We start from the raw sequence: 17,981 nt of genomic DNA on the forward strand, positions 1-17,981 counted from the left end.
GATCCTGTTAACAGAAGGGCACATGGGGATCTAATCCAAAGTTTTATAAAGCCATGTTTAACATTTCTTTCTTCATTCCATTTTGAGAACCAGAAAATGTCACCAGCAGGCTGTAAAATCATAATTACTCACCTGATGTTTGACGATTTGTCCCAATGCCAGATTTAAGTCCACTTGGCATTTACCGAAGAGCTTTAGGTAGCTGGCACTACCAGGCATTGCTTTGGTTTGCAATCTATTTGAGAGCTCCAGTTCTATTAGTCCTGTTTCAAATCTTACAGCCCTCATAGATGGTGTGGTGGCTGTTACCTGGATACCCTAATAATGTAAAGGAAGGACTTTAAATACACACCTCAGTCTCTCAAACACATTTTTATAAACATATCATTTAAGAAACCTTCTGCCTTTCACAATAGTTTCCATGAAAGGTAATAATTCTTTTGTTTGTTCCTTTAATTTGGAAAATATTATTAGAGGAGGAAAACAAACCACTGAAAGACATCCTAATACCCAAGAGATACGAGATTCCCTGCATACTCATTCACTATTGATTTCACATTTCATTACAATAAAACCACTGGCCACACTTGGAAGAACCCATGAATATCAAACATACTTTAAATTGCAGACTCAAAGAGTAGAGGAGAATCTTTGGCTTTTCTCCATCAGTTGTTCCGTCATGTTCATTCCAAAGAGGAATAGGTTGCTCCCCTCCTGCATTTATAATTAAAACAACACAGTTCCAGAATTCAATTAAGCATTTGTCATTTCCACAAGATTAAGGCTGAGGGAGGGTTAAAAAAACACACCTATCCAACTTTCTAAATGCAACTGCCCAATATGATTTAGCTGTCACTTCTCCAGTCTCAAAGGTAAAACAATATTTGAGAACTCAAGAGCAGTTGTAAGAACAACAAATATTAAATGATTATATAGTATTAGAAATGGACAGACATTGTTTTCATAGTACCCCAACCCATTCAAAACATGCTGGCATGTATAAACGGCATACATTGACTTAGAGATAATTGCTACAACACACTGATTACTATTATATCTGACTAAAACAACAACAGCACAGTTTTAATGACAACAAAGTAACTGTGCCATCTCTCCAACAATGAACGGCATTTGACGAGTGGTAACACTGTTCCAGAAAATTACATAATAAAAGAAATAGTAAGTCAGTGAAATTTTGCAAAAACGCATTCCTACCAAAGGGTGGTATTTTAGTATTAATCATTTCCAGAGCAGATTCACTAAAATCAATTTCAATTGGTCTATTCCAAATATATGACTTAGTTGGATATCACCCACAGTGTGTAACTATTGCCTGCTTGTGTCTAATACAGAATGGAAACATCACAGTCCACATTTTTTGAATAAAATGTGACTTCAGATACCATAAATAGTAGGAAGCAACATTAGTGTGGAGCTTTGAGTGCTGACTGTTCAGTTTAGTAATGTTTTCAAGCAGTTAGGCTTACCTGAGACTTTCTGTATAACTTCATTGACCTCTTTCATAAATACTTTCTGGACAAAAACCAAATGGTTCAAAAGGTCTGTTGTAAGGTTATGCTCAAAGGACCCAACCTGGGAGGAAAGGGAGAAGCCTTTTAACAGATGTTGATTCATGATGAAGGGCTTGAAGCAAACAATAGGAAAAAATGTAACATTTATTTTTGAGATAGAAGAATTTCTAAAACTAAAATGCACACAACTCAAGATACAATATAGTTAGGAAGATTTATGTGGCAGAACCTGGATGTAAGGAGCCACATGGTAGAAGCAGAACTGTTTCAGACATCTTATGGTTACATAAGCACAATCATAAAAATATATTGTTATGTAAACTTTAAATATACAGGTGTAATGTATAAATGCTAATGCTTTTTATTGGAAAAAAAATCAGGCTAATTTGCTTTTAACACCTGATTCTATCAGTAATTTTAATGCGTATTTTATCTAAACCCCTGTGAGGCTTTGAAGATTAAGTTGCATATAAATCCTGTTAAAATAAAAATGATAAATAATATATATATGTAGACTACATACCTCAGCTACACAGCGCAAATAATTTCCCTGGAGATAGTAACCTTGCTTAGTGGGCAGCTCATCTATACTCCATATTTGATCTGAATAGGTATCATGTTCTTCCATTATGTATTTGCCTGACATAGTTACAGGAGGAAGATTAAGACTGGCTGAAGGAGGTATAGTAGACATATCAGTGGCAGAGACTTTGGAAGTGAACCGCAACCTGTGATTTGGCAGCTCAAATGTAAACATTGTTTGTGCACCTGTGAAAAGAAAACAGTCAATTGACTAGTCTACATTAATTCACTGCAGCTACAGAAACAGTTACCCACTTCCTACTTTCCATGCCAATGCTATCCCTTCCCCTTGATGAGGCTGGATTTCAACAGTTTTTATCTCATATAATTCCTCAGAGGGTATGGAAATTATGCAAGTGCAAGGGAGGTATGCCTACTAGCTGTCCCAAAACACAACCATTACCATATTGGCCCGAATATAAGCCGCACCTTTAAAATTCAAGGGGAGAAAAGACAAAAAGACAATACCTGAATATAAGACACTTCCTTAAAATTCTATAGGCACTCACACCCGTTCTGTTTTACCGGACATCTGTTTCAGCAGTGATATCGCAAAAGACAATTTATGTAAGGTTGCAAATTTAAGCCGAACTTTAAACTTTTCACAGTCAGAATTTGGAAAAAAAGTGAGGCTTATATTCAGGCCAAACAGTACTTTTTAGGACCTATTCTATTCCATTAACGGCTATTCCACTCCATTAATAAGCTAAAAGTAAACAACAGAAATCAATGAACAAAGTACACTGCATATGCAATATTAAGATAATATATCATCTCTGCAAGACAGGAGGAGGTTCATATTTAAATATTTGAGAGTTAAATCCCCAAACTTTTTTGTTTCATGGCACTCAAACATCACTGAAGACCTAACGGTATATTGCACACAAAATATTACATATTGCTGTCTATTTAAAATCCTTCCTGAGTGTGGCAACAGCGATTCAAGCAGCCATTGAAATGTGAACTAATGATGCTTTGTTGTGATGCAGAACTATTCTCTTTGCAAAAGCAAAACAGACAACTGTTGTTTAATGATTTAGCTACTTCCCACACACAAAAATCAATGCATTTTTTTACACCTAGAGCATTCCCACATGTGCCAACCAACCTGGGAACACCTCCCAATATGAAGCAATGTTACCTGTCATTCCATGACTTCTCATTCTTCCCATCTTGTATTCCGCTTTCAAAGATGGCAGCAGTGCTGCTCCAATCGCAATTCCATCAATCATGGCACTGAATTTAAGAACTATGGGCTTCTTTTCCAAACCTTCTGGCAACTGTGGAAACTCATTGGTTTCTACAGGCGTCTGATTTACACTTGTGGGTGTTTTTTCTGCAGGCATTGGTGTTGCAATATCTTCTTTTGTAGGCTGGGCACTATTTGTTTTTTTTAAAAAAAGAATACCAATTACTAGATATTAAAAACATTGTAACATATGAGCTTGAGCATGCAAATTTAGTTCACCCTAGCATGCGGATCAAGCCTCGAAATAGACACATATATCAACTGTGATACTCACACTACAGTTGGCTGTCTGATGAGGTCAGAGATTTGTTTCGAGAGCTGATGAGAGCTGCGTACCATCATGCTGTGCAGTGTAGCTGGATGCTGAGGAATGTTGATGCTAATAGCCCCTACTTTGAAGACTGCAGCATTGTTTGTTTTCAGCCCCCTTTGGGCACTATAAAGAGCCTGCGATTTGGCAATGCTACATTTCACCACAGTTCTAAGAAGAAGAAGAGACTTGTTTACATGTTTTAAAATACAAAGCAGCTCCAATGAATCATCTTGCATCCTCAGTAAAATTTATCAGCAATTCACGCTGTAACCCTATCCTCACTTACCTAAGAATAAACTCCACTGAACTAAATGGGGCTTACTTCAGCGTAGAGGTGTTTATGATTGCATAGTTGCAGAGACTAATAGTCAAATTTCATATTACATGGGAGATTCCCATTCCAGGAACCTAAACTGAAGCTGACAATTGTGGCTAGAAACCAGCAAAGAACGACCGCAAATTAAGCATGACTACTGTCAACTGATGCAGTCATTTGCTTTAATTACATGCAGGAAAATAATTCCAATCATTAAAAAACAACAACACCACACTCTGGGCAAAAAGACAACACAGACAGACTACCATGCAAATCTCCCAGTAAAGGATTTTACTTTTACTGTTTAAGAAGATAACCTTTCCAATAGCTAATTTCAAACAGACAAATAGATTACCTAATGAGAACACTGAAATATATCTTTCCCCACTAAAATGCAAGCTTCAATGAAAACTTTGTAGCTACTTTATGTTTCTGAAGTAAGCAGAAAAAGAGCAAATGCAATATATTTTAAATAGAAAAATAAAGAAAACTTGAAACACAGTTATTTCATCACAGTTGACTGACATGTATGAATGACAAATACTACTCGTACCATATCTGTACTTTAAATAGCCTTTCCAATTTTCTTGGGGATCAAGAAGCCAACATTTCATACTTTCAACCAAGACGTAAGTATGCAAAATGTTATCTATCAAAATAAGACTCTAAGTATTGGCTCCGGCAAGGAGAAATTTCCCCTATACTTGCCTTTCAAACACCTGCAGCCAAAACCTAATACTCTCACAAGTCTTGTGAACTGCACTCATTATATAGAAAAAAAATGTGAAACATTTCATTGAAATTTACTTTTGTATATGTGGTTTAGAAATGCAGCCTTAATTGAAATACTTGATCTTAAATGGTCTTGTTGAGACCAATTGCTTAGATCAAAGGTGGTGAATCTCTTGCCTCTGGGTCTATTTAGATCCACCAGATCGCCTCATTTGACCCTGTGAGGCTGTTTTGGCCAAGCTGTGCCACCTGCTGTACACCTGACATTTTATATGATGCCATGTGAGGGGCAGGTAAAGGAAGAAATTGGACAAAAGAGGTTTTGCAGGCACCTACAAAGCTCTTCCCCTAGTGCTTGCCCAGTGACCAATTAGTCCTGTGCTTTAGCACTTCCCAAGTGTCAGGCACAGAGCTTGCAAAGGCCATTACATCACTTTCCAAGCAACCAACCATTAGCTGTCGAGTGCACAAAGGGGTTTGCAAGCTTTCTCTGGAAAGAAAAAAACACATTCTGTTTTGAAAATGAATTTCTTTTCTTTCCAAAGGAAGCAGTATGTATTCAAAGTGCTGGAGAAATTTGAACATTTTTTCTTTTCATTCCAGAGAAGCAGTTATTGTGGAAACTGCTTTGAATACAAACTGCTTTCTCTGCAGATGGAAAATGCTCCAGTTTGGGGAGCATTTTGTCTTCTGCAGAGATTTCAAAGGGCCTTTTGGAAGCCACCCCCTCTGTGCCAATTAGCTGACTGGTGGGCCTGAAAGCACATCTTCAAAGGAAGTTGCTTTATCTATCAGCTGATCACCGATGACTGGTGACCTCCTTTGGACTTTGACAAGTGCCAATCAACTATCATCAATACTGATTTCAGTTGATCAACAGGTAAGTGGTCCCACTGACCTGTCAAACTTGGCCTATGAAGGGTGGGTAAGATAAGGCTCTAAGCTTGCTAGCTGGATCCAGTTTCCCCGCCCCTGGTTCAGATGAAAAATAATTCTTTCCATCATATGCCTGCGCTGCCCAGGGCGGGGCGAGCTCCTAAGGGGTGCGGGGTGTGCCTTCCCAGGTGCGGGATAGCGGCTTGGGTGCATGGGGCGAGCCACCGATGGCGGACATTTGGCGCGCCACCCGTGACTGCCAAATGTTACCCCCCTCAGTGAAGGCACCCAGATCGGTCCGCCCACACCACACACCCCTTCCTCTGCCCCTGCTTTCCATACACTGCTTTCATAAGTCAAATATCCAAAATTCATAAGCCAAAATATCTCTCACACAAAGCTGCTCTGAATCATTCCTTGTGTCAGTTATATTGTCCGAAAGAAGAGTTCAAGTTCACCTTGGTGATATCCATCAGTTCCTGAGGTAACCTGAACCTAATGCTTTTTCTTTATTTCTGTGCAACATCCAGAGTTTTCATGACAGGTTTTTAGAATAAAGTTTAGCTGCATGATCACAAGTTACTTGGTTTGTCAACTTCCTTGTCTCATGTAGCAGAGACCTAAGCAGAAGAGGTAAATATCTAAGTCAGGCTTCCTCAACCTCAGCCCTCCAGATGTTTTTGGCCTACAACTCCCATGATCCCTAGCTAGTAGGACTAGTGGTCAGGGATGATGGAATTCTGGTCTCAAAACATCTGGAGGGCCGAGGTTGAGGAAGCCTGATCTAAGTCCACAAAACCACAGTTTCAGCTTCTGCCACTTGAGGTGTGTTTGTGTATGTGTGCATTGCAAAATCTAGTACCTCCAAAGTACAGCACAACTGTGGGGATGAAACCCAGCCCACCTATCCAGCTTCAATATTAAGAAAAGGGCTGCATCTTGTTATTCTTACTAGAGGGAGGCATTCACGTAAAAAGCAAAATTGTAGACTCTGGAAGCATGGAGTCTCTAACTCACATACCGAGTTGCCTTTTCACTTTTATTTTTAAAAGTTGAGGTGAGCCCACCCACCCATTGTTGAATACATAAAGTCATTACTGACATGTTAGCAGCTTGCATAACTTAGTGGAAAATCGTATGGTAAGATATAAAATCAATATAATTTACCTGGGTTATCCTCATAGAATTGTCTGACATTTTACAGTCTATATTAGTGACTCTAGATAAATAGTTTGTGATTAGGGAAGAAAACCCTGTTTCAAAACTATTTTATGTTATTGAGCAAAAATAAAACACTTAATATTTTCTAATATAGGCTGATCAATATACTATATCAATTCTATTTCATGTTAATTACAATTAAGGTGCAGCTGGTTACATTAAACACAAGAAAACCACATCTCAGCTACACTACACACACTGTTAACTGCAAGCCATTTAAACATAATGTGACATACAGAAATTCTTGTTTGGCTGTGCTTGTTGGTGATGTAGGGAAATCCTCCAGTCTACGAGTGAAGATTGGAAGAAAGCAAAACAAAAACAAAGCAAAATAAAGAACAGTCATGCAGAAGAATTAGTCATATTTGTAACCCACAATAAGACCAATTGTCTGAAAACACTATTTTTTTAAGCAATGGTGTTTTGCAAGCATGGGGGATCCAAGGAATCCTCAGCAAACCCATTCATTTCAGTGCAGATAACATTTCTGCCTGAACCAATAGGGTATGTGCAGAGCTGTTCCTGCCCCAGTTGGGAATAAGGAAGTCAACTCATGCAAGAGCCTCTTGGTTCCATTGGAGCACATACTATACTGTCAACAGAAGCAACAACTACACTTTGAACCAACTTTTAATTGCTTCTTGTGAAAAACTTCAACTATCCTTCACGACAAGACAAACTTTGCTTGCCTATATTAAATTCATATTTATCTACAAATTATTGGGACTAATACAGATTCTAAAAGTGTATTGGTGATGAAAATGCTGCCAAAAAATAAAGAGTACTATTTCATATAGTACATAAATCAGAGGGAAATGGTTTGTAGTGTCTTGCTATTCTAGTTTAAGTGCTCAAGTGTATGACAATATCATGCAATTACAAGTGTGTGACTATTAGAAATGTGACTGTATTAGGAGGAAAATCATTCAAGATGCTCATGCAGAAAAGGTGGGTAGATTTGTTTTAAACACCCAAGCGCAAATATAAAAGTGAAACAATAGGCCCACACTTAAAGGAAGTTCAGATTGTCTTATAAGATGCAACCATAAAGAATTAAAAACTATAAAGCATTAAAAAAACCAAATTGCTGTTCTAAGAATTACTGTACACAGTGGATCTGTCAAGATAGAATGATATGAAAGGATATTGAAACTAAGTACAAAAATTTATATGTCATTTTTTCATATAAATATACATATATAATAGAATCATAGAATTGTAGGGTTGGAAGGGACCCAAGGGTCATCTAGTCCAACCCCCTGCAATGCTGGAATGTCATTTTCATCCAGTCACAAAAAACTGTACAGAATTCAAATAGTTATAATAATGATAATAATAAAATGAACAGTGGTATAAAAGAAATGGGGTTGGGGATAGTTTGAAACTGATAAAAGCTTTTTGGTCAAATATATGCCAGAAAACAGGTCAAAGGGTAAGATACTCAGGGAGATCCTTTTAGGTTTATAAAAGGTGGCTGGTTTGACACACTTCAATGATGATGCAAAATCTGCTGAAACAAAACAGTCTTGACTACGGAAAATATTCTGTCCATTTCCTACTACGAACTAGCCGTTCAGAAATACTGTGCAATGTTATATTTAATTTTAGTCATCTCAGATTATTATACTTTTATGCAGTTATATCTAAATGCTTGAAACCTGACAGAAGACTACAGAAAGGCATTTCTTTCTCATCACTTTGTCAGTTTTAGCTTACTTACATATCACAGCTCCTTGTAATCCAGTCACATAAAAGCTTTAAAAGAGCAGGACGGGCTATAACAGAGACATAACTGCTGTTTAGAGAATATGTATCACTTTTAAAATTGTACACTCACTGGATATTTGGTGTGATCCCTTCCAGAAGGACAATATTAACACCACCTATATGAGCAGTAGCACATGTCTCGGTCATCTTTTGATGCAGTACATCTTCAAACAGAAAAAAAACAACACAAATGTGTTTGATTTAGTACAAAAATATGTATTTCCTGCATGCATATTTGTGTTGGAGAGGCAACAGGTGAAGCATAACGAAGATGCTGTTAAATTTTAATTCTAGAACAGGGGTTGTCAACAGGGGTGTGCATGTGCTCGCAGAGGGCTTTTCCTGTAGCCCACAGGGGTCCCTGACCCCACTGAAATTTGGCTTGAAAGATGCATTCTGCTGTAACCAATAGGCCAGGCTACTGTGTTTGGTTGCAGGGTGTGTGTGGTGCCCATAAGAGTTTCTTCAGTCTGCAAATGTGCCCATGGGCCTCAAAAAGTTGGCAACTCCTGTGCTAGAAGATATTTATTGTTATCACTGTGGTAAAAGCTAAACCACCTGGAAATAATTTTACTACCACAGTGGCATGCTATGAACATTTTAATTTAAATAAATATTTTACACTAAATTAATTCAATTTTTCTACTTAGTTAAGTTTGGCTGGGAATTTTCTCTCTCTCTCTGTTACTGTGTATTTCAGTAGCAAAAGCAGGATTATCAAAAACGATCTGATTATATCACACACACTTGGCAAATATTATATATAAATTCGACAAAACAAGTATGTTTCTACAGATAATTCTTCTACCTTTCATTTTTTCTTTGAGTGTGAAACTGCCATGGATTCTCTTCAGTTCTGACTCCATCGTTAGCCCACCAATATCCGCTTCAAGATGTGTGCGATTTACCATGCCTATTCCAAAGACTATCAGGGTCACATGCTGAGGTTCAGATGTGACCAAACTGCGTTTCCTCTGTGTTCTACTTAAGCTGCTGTTATCCTGCTCATTTTCAAATGCAACCCTACACGCAGGTTCAGTAGGGCTCCGAACACCTACGAGAAAATGCATCAGATCAGGAAGTATTTAGGCAAAATTGACAAGACCAGAACCTACAATTACTTTATTCATCAAAAGATTCACATGCTACACTTATGTATAAATGCTATCAGGGCAGTTACTGCAGTAATACTCTGCTAAATTCAATACAGATATTATACACTGTAGTAAGGACTCGCCTATTAAGCCTGTATAAGTGTGAACTAAGAATTATGCATGTTCCGTATCTTCAAAAACTCTTACCTGCTGGATAAAACGTTTCAGAAGATTTTTCTAAAATCCCTGTTGGATCAGATATAAGAGAATAAAAGTTCAACAGTTTATACATATTTTGCCAGCACTCTGCAGAAGGTTCACTCTGCTCTGACACTGTAATTGAATCAGAGTCATCCATATGAATGGTCACATGATCAACAACATCCTTTGAACCTTTCCTGGATACTTTAGAAGTTCTTCTTTCTGATCTCCCCAGTGAATTTTTGTTTCGAGATTCTCTTTTATTGTTCTCATTGTTCGATCGCTTGTTTTTTGCATTGTTCACTCTGTTGACACCATTGAGACTCCCGCGAGAGCTGCGACTGAAGTCAGAGGAACGGAAATCTCTGTGTTTGCGGGTTTTGAAGGTGGGCGTTGGAGAAGCTGAACCAGCCGTGTATCTGCTGAGTTTGATGTCTGTCTGTGTAGCTTTGATGTCATCTATCATGGTACTGAACTGATGAATAAGACGAACCAGTGCCATATCTACATGCTGGCTTATAGACTGACATGAGATTGTAAAATTGCAATGGAAGGTGCTATAATGACGTTTGTTAAAGTCATGAAAAGCAAGGGCATTGGTGGAGTTTTGAGGTGTGCTCACTGACTTCTCCATTATAACAGCACTGATGCTAAAAGTTTCCAACATTAACGCTGGTTTGAATTCAAGGGGAGGAAGATTGACTGCTCCTTGCCTAAGAAAGAAATACAAAACATTGTTAAGATTCTGCAACAGCTAAATGTTAAAATCATTCTCTTTTTGAAGACTATCCCTTCATATATTTTGTTTAAGATATTAGGGAAGAGCCATAGTTCAGTGGAAGAGCAAATGTTTTGAATACAGAAGGTCCCAGCTTCAATATCTGGCATCTTAAGGAAAGCCTGAACTCTGGAGAGCAATTATACATCAGTTTAGACAATACTGAGCTAAATAGACCAATAGTCTAATTCAGTACAGTTGTACCTTGGGCTGACGAATGCCTTGCGACTTGAACGTTTTGGCTCCTGAACACCGCAAACCTGGAAGTGAGTGTTCCTGTTTGCGAACGTTCTTTGAAACCTGAATGTCTGAAGCGGCTTCTGCAGCTTCTGAACATTTTGGAAGTCAAACGGACTTCCGGAATGGATTCCGTTCGACTTCTGAGGTATGACTGTATACAAGTATCTATGTGATTGCTGACACCCTCAAGGAACTCAGTGTCACATACTGCCTCGAAGTGCTAAGTTTTAAATTTTGCACTGTTTTGCTTATAAGCTTCTGTTGATGGGGATTTTAGCCACCAAAGCAGCCTAATGTTTTAAACACATCTATTCTAAGGTTAAAATTTAAAAGCTGCAATTGTAACTTCAACTCTTAACTAGTTTTCAGTTCATAATTTCCTGAAAGTCTAGGATTAAATTATTTTTGACTTGTTAAGAAAAAAGAAAGCAGACAGAATAGAATGAAGTAATTAAGCAATACGTTCATGCTCTTTAATGCTGAATAGATTCATGTAACTTGACTACTATACCTTCGGGCTCTTTTGCTTCTCCTCTCTTTTGCTGTATCTGAATCCACAATATCTGCCCTAAGGCAATCCAGAGTCCCTGAGAATGAAAGATGCTCTCCAAAATACATCCTGTAGCACAGTGGCGCTGCATCCTGAGACTGAATTCCTGTGTGGCTTAGAAGTGGTTTGAAAACAACCTATTAAAAATAGAAACAAGTTATTTCTTTAGAGCTATAAAAATTGCTCAACACCTGCAGAAAACATAGCTGCAATCTTAAAAGCACCTCTCATACTTTAAGCATTTCAAAATGACGGTATTATCGGAATAATATAGTGTTTTCAAATCAGTGTGTAGTCCAAATCAGAAAGAAAAACATACATTTGTACAAACCAGGCTCAAGACACAAGTGCTCTCTGTTCCTCTCTTTCTTGGATGTGAATTCCCTCTCCATTCCATTTGAGTATAATATGGCAAAAAAACCTTCGTTTGAGCAGGAGACTGTGACAAACCCCTCCCTCCCTGAACCAGGGAATTCCACCAGGTGTTGGTCCAGGACAGGCAAGTTCAAGAACATGGCAGTAACCTTGATGAGAAAAGCGACCCCAATAAAATGGGTGGTTGCCCTGCCCATGAGGGTCCATGTTTTGAGTCAGGCTGGTGTAAGTGTCCATGAACCACATCCCCTGTATGATGTCTCTGTGCCACACAGCCACTCGCTCCAGGTTAGTCTGCCACGAGGGTATGAATAATGCCACCTTTCAAGGAAGGATTAAGGAGGGGTTAAAGAAGAAAGGGGGCTGGCTACCTCGCTGCCATCAGAAAGAGCCTAGCACAAACAGTACCTGCCCTGCGCATCTGCCACTACTGCAGGAGACCCAGCATCCAGGCATGAGAACTGGCTATTGCTGTGGCAGCAGTGGGATTTGTGCCAGCAGTCACCCTCTCCCTCCTCCACCCTATTTTTGGATGAGGCCCCTGATGTTCGGTTTCTGTCCAGCTCCTCCTGAGGAAAATACCTGATAGTTAGGGGCCATAATCTCTCTCTCTCTTTCCCCGTGCCGTTGTAATCTGCAAACCCTGTGAGATAACTCCGCTACACCCCAGAGGTCTATAGCTCACACAGTGGGAAGCACTGGTCTAGATCAATGCTGTCTATGTATGTGCACAGGTGCCTTCCATTCTCTGCTTAGGAGAGCTGCCAGACTCGCCTCAGTTCAGTGGCCTACTGCTCTCATGGCCCAATATCAGCAGTGTGTGATATGCCTTCAGTTATTCTGGGATGGCAAGATATAATTATTACTCATTTCAAAGGTTGTCATTTCATAATGAGATGCTGGTGAGACATCACAAATTGATTCGGAGAAACAACCTTTTATAGGTTAGGGGGAAAATGAAATACTGGAGCAGCTAAAATGTTACCATAATTGGACACTGGGGTAACTATTTTAGCTCCTTCTTTGGTTTCTTTGATAAGTTATTTATCCTCCAGTTTTAAAGGCAAAACACTCACCTGGGCATCTGCAAGTTGAACTGCAGGAAATCCCTGGTTACCTTCCTCGATTCCAGCAATGTCATCCTGACTCGTACTGTGCTGTGAATGTGTACCATCCAATGTGTTCTGATCACTGGACAATACTGTATTGAAGTCAGATGCTGATGGTATAGTCGGAAGATTTGGAGCTACCCCTACAAAATAGTTCCTGCATTAATTATACACCAGCATACGTAGTGCTAAAATATGTAAAGCTGTTTAGTTTACTGAGCAAGAGAATTAAATTCAAGTCAGGGAAGAGGGACATTTTTATGATACAGCACCAGTTTCAGCTGGCATATCATCTACTCACAGAGGAAGAGGAACTGAAGTATGAAAATTACCACCCGCAAGCTGTATTCCAGCTGGTGAAAATCAGATTTAAAAACTATATCCTTTAGTGCCTGGAGTCTGTACCACCTTTGTTTAGAAGGACAGCATGATAAATGGCCTTGTCTCCAATCATTTGGCAAAGCAACACATATTGACACAAATATCAAGTGACCCTAAGGGTCCCTTTCCAACTCTACAATTCTAAGATTCTAATACCTCTGCTTAAAAACCTCAAATGAGAGTCCACAACCTTCCTGATGTTTAGTTGGAATCTCATTTATTGTAACTTGAAGCCATTGGCTTGAGTCCCACCCTATAGAGCAGGAAAAAAGAAGCTCGCTCCAACTTATGTTTCTACTTTGTCTGAATGTAGCAGCCCATGCCTGAAATTTATCAGATTCAGTTAGCAACCAAAGAAGATTATTTCTAAATGAACAGTCAGCTCCTTAAGTATTTCATAAGAACTGCATACAATAGTCAATATTCAAGCAAACACTGAATTTCCGATCAGTACCTGTTGGCAGACTATTGTGTGCAGATTTGGTGATGGGAGACTCTTGAACCACACTTCCTCTGTTGCCCACAGCATTTGACATCCAGTTATAGAAACTCACAGATGATGGTTCCGATAATAAAGGATGTTCAGATAACATTTCAGAGGGCATGGTGTTCACTAGGATATAAAATAACAACTGACCACTTCATGTACCATAAAACGTGGGTTCTGTAGTTATACTTGTGATATATTTTTCAACTTCTGACAGACAGAAAAATATTTCAAAGCACACAGAGAATGTCAACTTGAAAGCTCTTGTTAAATAAAAATATCACAATTTGGGAATGAAGAGGAGGGAAGAAGACATTTGCCCATACCTCTCACTGAGCTAACAGTCCTTTCCTTCCTGTGCTTAAATGAACACGTATGTCACTGATCTGAAGGTATTAATATTTTATCCTCCTGCCTCTGAAAATTCTTCACTATTATTCTCTTCTGCTCTTTTACAGAGAAACGCATTGGTGCTAACTAGTGTGCTTAAAACTAGCTGTACATTTTAACTATGTAAAAATCTGTGCACACATTTCTATTGTTGAACATCAGTAACCGTCAACAGAGCATTAAAAATAAGGTTGCAAAAATAAGACTTCTACTTGTTCATTAAACAATGCTCCAGTCATTAGAGTGAATTCTTCACTGAAGACCTTTCTTGGAAGGAAGATTTGTCTGAGGAACAGACTAGGAGGCAGCTAGCATTTCCTTATTAGTCTCAGTTACTACTGATAAAGTTAAAATGCTTTAGGTCTTTCCTTTTCTTAATATATCTTTGCAGTAGTGTTTGAGCTAGGTAATATAATGCTATTTCAATAGGAACTATGAAAGAAGAGGGAGGTGATTTTTTGTCTAGCCCTTGCTGAGTCTTTCTCCAAAGGACAAAGGGAACGTTGGCCTTTACAGGAGTGTAAAGATGTCCTCAAGTGGAATATGAGCTGAAGAAAGCAATGGGAAGACTTCAGAGGATCAGGACACATCACCACCAACAGGTGATGTGCTACAAGTATGTCACAAAGCGAAGTCCCTGAGAAGAGCAAACAACTATCAAACTACTGAAGGGGGAAAGACAAAAAAAACCCCAAGCTATAAAATTGTGTCCATTGAGGACAAATAATAAAGTAAAAGGTAAAGGACCCCTGGAAGGTTAAGTTCAGTCAAAGGCGACCATGGGGTGCAGCGTTCATCTTGCTTTTCAGGCCAAGGAAGCTGGCATTTGTCCGCAGATAGCTTTCCTGCTCATGTGGCCAGCATGACTAAACTGCTTCTGGCGCAAAGGGACACTGTGACGAGTGCCAGAGAGCACAGAAAGGCCGCTTAGCTTCCCACCACAGGAGTACCTATTTATCTACTTGCATTGGCATACTTTTGTACTGCTAGGCTGGCAGAACCTGGGACAGAGCAATGGAGCTCACCCCGTCGTGTGGATTCGAACCACCGACCTTCCGATTGGCAAGCCCAAGAGGCTCAGTGGTTTCGACCACAGCACCACCCGCTCCCTATAACTAATAATAATTAACAATAATAATACACAATACTATCTCAACTATGCACAAACAGAAGACACAAAAATTTAGACATTTGAGGAGCAGAGAAGGAAGAGAAAGAGTGGAATTCACTGTCCACTTTCAAGAAAAGACAAGAATGAGGCTTCAGAGAAAATGAGCATGTCCTTTGAAACAACAGTGTTCCTGCCTTCAAGCACTCGGGGTAGCATACATCCCACCTGAGGACATCTTACACTTAAGGAGGAAAGAACATCAACCTTAGTGTCTGGGCTATTGGAAGGCAACAAGTAGAGCAACATCAATTTCGTGAAATTAAGCTATCAATCAACGCTTTCACGGCTAGAACTGAACCATAATACAAGCATTCTGTACCTGCTCTTGTTAAAGAACTACTTTTAGGGGCTGCAGCACTTCTTTGAGGGGTCCCTTCCAAGAGATTGTGTAGGCTAGGAAAGCTTCCTGTCAAGTAGCTGAGTAGGCTCTCTTTTCTTGGACTTTCTTTGGTAAGCAGCCCAGAACGACCAGCATGTACCGGAGAGTCTGTAGCTGTATCCCCACTAGTGTAGCTCAGGGAGTGATATGGATGGATACCCTAAAATGTAAACATAGGCATCGCAGTAAGTCCACCAACAGCCAGCTCCTGCACATGTTTATTTATGTACAAGTCACACCAATTAGAACCAGAGGAAGCATCAATTCCTGTAAATTACAGCCCAAAGCATAGCTTGGATTGCAGCCCAAGACATAGCTAGACATCAGTAGGTCTGAATTCTGAGTAAACACAGTTAAGATCAGATGGTAATATATATATATATATAATTCTTTTGAGGTTTCTATTTATTTGTAACTTTTAGGCGCTACTGCCCCTAGTCACTCTGCTTGCCACAACACCTTTGCCAACCCCTCCTCTCTTTACACATGACGAACCCCCACCCCTTTACACCTCACCCACCTGCTTGCATATTTCCTCACACTCACCCCACAGCCCTCACCCGCTTTAAAGAATGGAGAAGAGCTTCAGAGTATGGTTTTCTGAATCAACTCCTCTCTGTGAAACCTTCATGAAGCTACATTTGATGCCGGGGGAAGGCACTTCACAAAGTGGCTTGTTTTATATCCGATCTCCTCCTCGTTTTAAGAATAAAGCAGTTTTACCTTTATTTTAAGACCAGAATCACTATGTGTATGAGTCTTGGATAATTTCCTCATAATCTCAGCCCCTGTCACAGGCCCAGAAGAAACACCAGCGGGCGGGGGGCGGGCACCAGTTCCTTCCAGAAGCATTGTATGTTCACTGACAGTGGCTGAAACATCCAACAGTTGCACGGATTAATTATAGGAGAAATGTAGCCAAGGCTATTGGTTATTGAGGATGCTTATTACTAGGCTGCCCTGTAAGTGCTCATTTACATCTGGTACACAGAATTGCAGACATGTGATTTAAACCCAATTTGAGACCCTAAAACGTCGTCCTGTTGACATTTCAAAGAGTATAATGCATTTCTGAAGACTGAGCTGTTCACATCCATTTTTTTCCTTGTCTATTTGCCACAACTATAGTTTTCCATTTGTATGCTCTTTTCACAATTGCCTTTGCATCAAGATCTTCTTTGTCAATTTATGGCAATCTAAGTGAAAAGCTTTATGTAGCAGCATTATTAGAGTGTTTTTCATATTGTACTTAAGATACAGCAAAATTACTAAGAACCACAAATATCGATTTGTTGAGTCTTTTCTAATACAAACGTTTTTCAATAGTTGTGTGGGAAGCAAAATTGTAATTCAATATAGTTACATAATGGTAACAAGACTAGTGTTCAGAACTGACTGCAATATTTTCTTTCTTGTTGGGCTAAAAAGCTTCAGAAGGTGCTGCCAATTCTAAATAAGTATGTACTTGCTTCCAAAATGTAATATTTGCTGCCAACTTCCACACTCTAGCATAGTTGTCCATTTCTAAACGTTTTGATTAATTCCCCCCCCCAGTTTTCCCTAACAGAAGAGCCCTCTTCCAAGTGTTCCTTTCTCCATGCCATTAACAAGGTGAACAGGAGACAGCAGAGACAAGCAAATTCACCCAACCGTCCACCTCCCTGTATAAACTGTAGAGCAACTATCTGCAGCAGGAACTGGCTCTTCTCATGTAGGTCCATCACGTTCTAGAACCCTGGATAACCAAGATTTTAAAATACTCAAGGATCCTACACAATTAAAATACGCTTCTGGCTGCAGTCACCCTCCAACTCATGTAGGGCAAAAGAAGCAGGGATGAAAGGGATGGGAAGAACATGCTTATTTCTGTATGTTAATCGTGTGGAGAAAGGAATATCTGAAGAATAGAAAAAGACTGCATAACCACTACTAATTAATTCCACGTGGCACAGACAACACTTCTTTTAGCTTGAAATCAAAATACGTTAAAACTGATAAATTTGCAAGAAGAAATGCAATAGTAGATATGTAACTGAACATACTGTCCATGCTAACTATGTTTTAAATTATTACACACTAAGATCTCCTTGATTCTTAATTGCCTGGGTGCCTGATTCAGCCCCCCAAGCAATTTTTTCTGGCCCTCCAAGATGACAAATTTTGGTAGCAAAAATGAAAAGTATTAAGTAGACATGGTTTTGGGGCTTACATCTTTTCACCCAGTCAGCATCCTGACGG

At 39.3% G+C, this 17,981-nt stretch overlaps 1 protein-coding gene across 14 annotated transcripts in view; it reads right to left on the reverse strand.

Annotated features, from left to right (window-relative positions):
- Positions 1-17,981, reverse strand: part of BLTP1 (bridge-like lipid transfer protein family member 1) — a 100,761-nt gene that overhangs the window by 31,543 nt on the left and 51,237 nt on the right. For 12 of the 14 annotated variants that reach the window (XM_053403483.1, XM_053403491.1, XM_053403490.1 and 9 more), the window contains 15 exons: positions 16,467-16,615; positions 15,684-15,903; positions 13,771-13,929; positions 12,903-13,078; positions 11,413-11,588; positions 9,890-10,596; positions 9,397-9,642; positions 8,659-8,752; positions 7,058-7,108; positions 3,638-3,844; positions 3,256-3,494; positions 2,056-2,300; positions 1,488-1,593; positions 617-714; positions 133-318 (listed from right to left, as the gene is read on the reverse strand). In XM_053403483.1, the coding sequence (XP_053259458.1) occupies positions 133-318; positions 617-714; positions 1,488-1,593; positions 2,056-2,300; positions 3,256-3,494; positions 3,638-3,844; positions 7,058-7,108; positions 8,659-8,752; positions 9,397-9,642; positions 9,890-10,596; positions 11,413-11,588; positions 12,903-13,078; positions 13,771-13,929; positions 15,684-15,903; positions 16,467-16,615 (3,059 nt within the window). The remainder of the gene's footprint in view (positions 1-132; positions 319-616; positions 715-1,487; positions 1,594-2,055; positions 2,301-3,255; positions 3,495-3,637; positions 3,845-7,057; positions 7,109-8,658; positions 8,753-9,396; positions 9,643-9,889; positions 10,597-11,412; positions 11,589-12,902; positions 13,079-13,770; positions 13,930-15,683; positions 15,904-16,466; positions 16,616-17,981) is intronic. The other 2 variants (XM_053403485.1, XM_053403480.1) reach the window with 2 other exon arrangements.

The sequence above is a fragment of the Podarcis raffonei genome, chromosome 9 (assembly GCF_027172205.1).
Source record: "Podarcis raffonei isolate rPodRaf1 chromosome 9, rPodRaf1.pri, whole genome shotgun sequence".
Classification (NCBI taxonomy): Eukaryota; Metazoa; Chordata; class Lepidosauria; order Squamata; family Lacertidae; genus Podarcis; species Podarcis raffonei.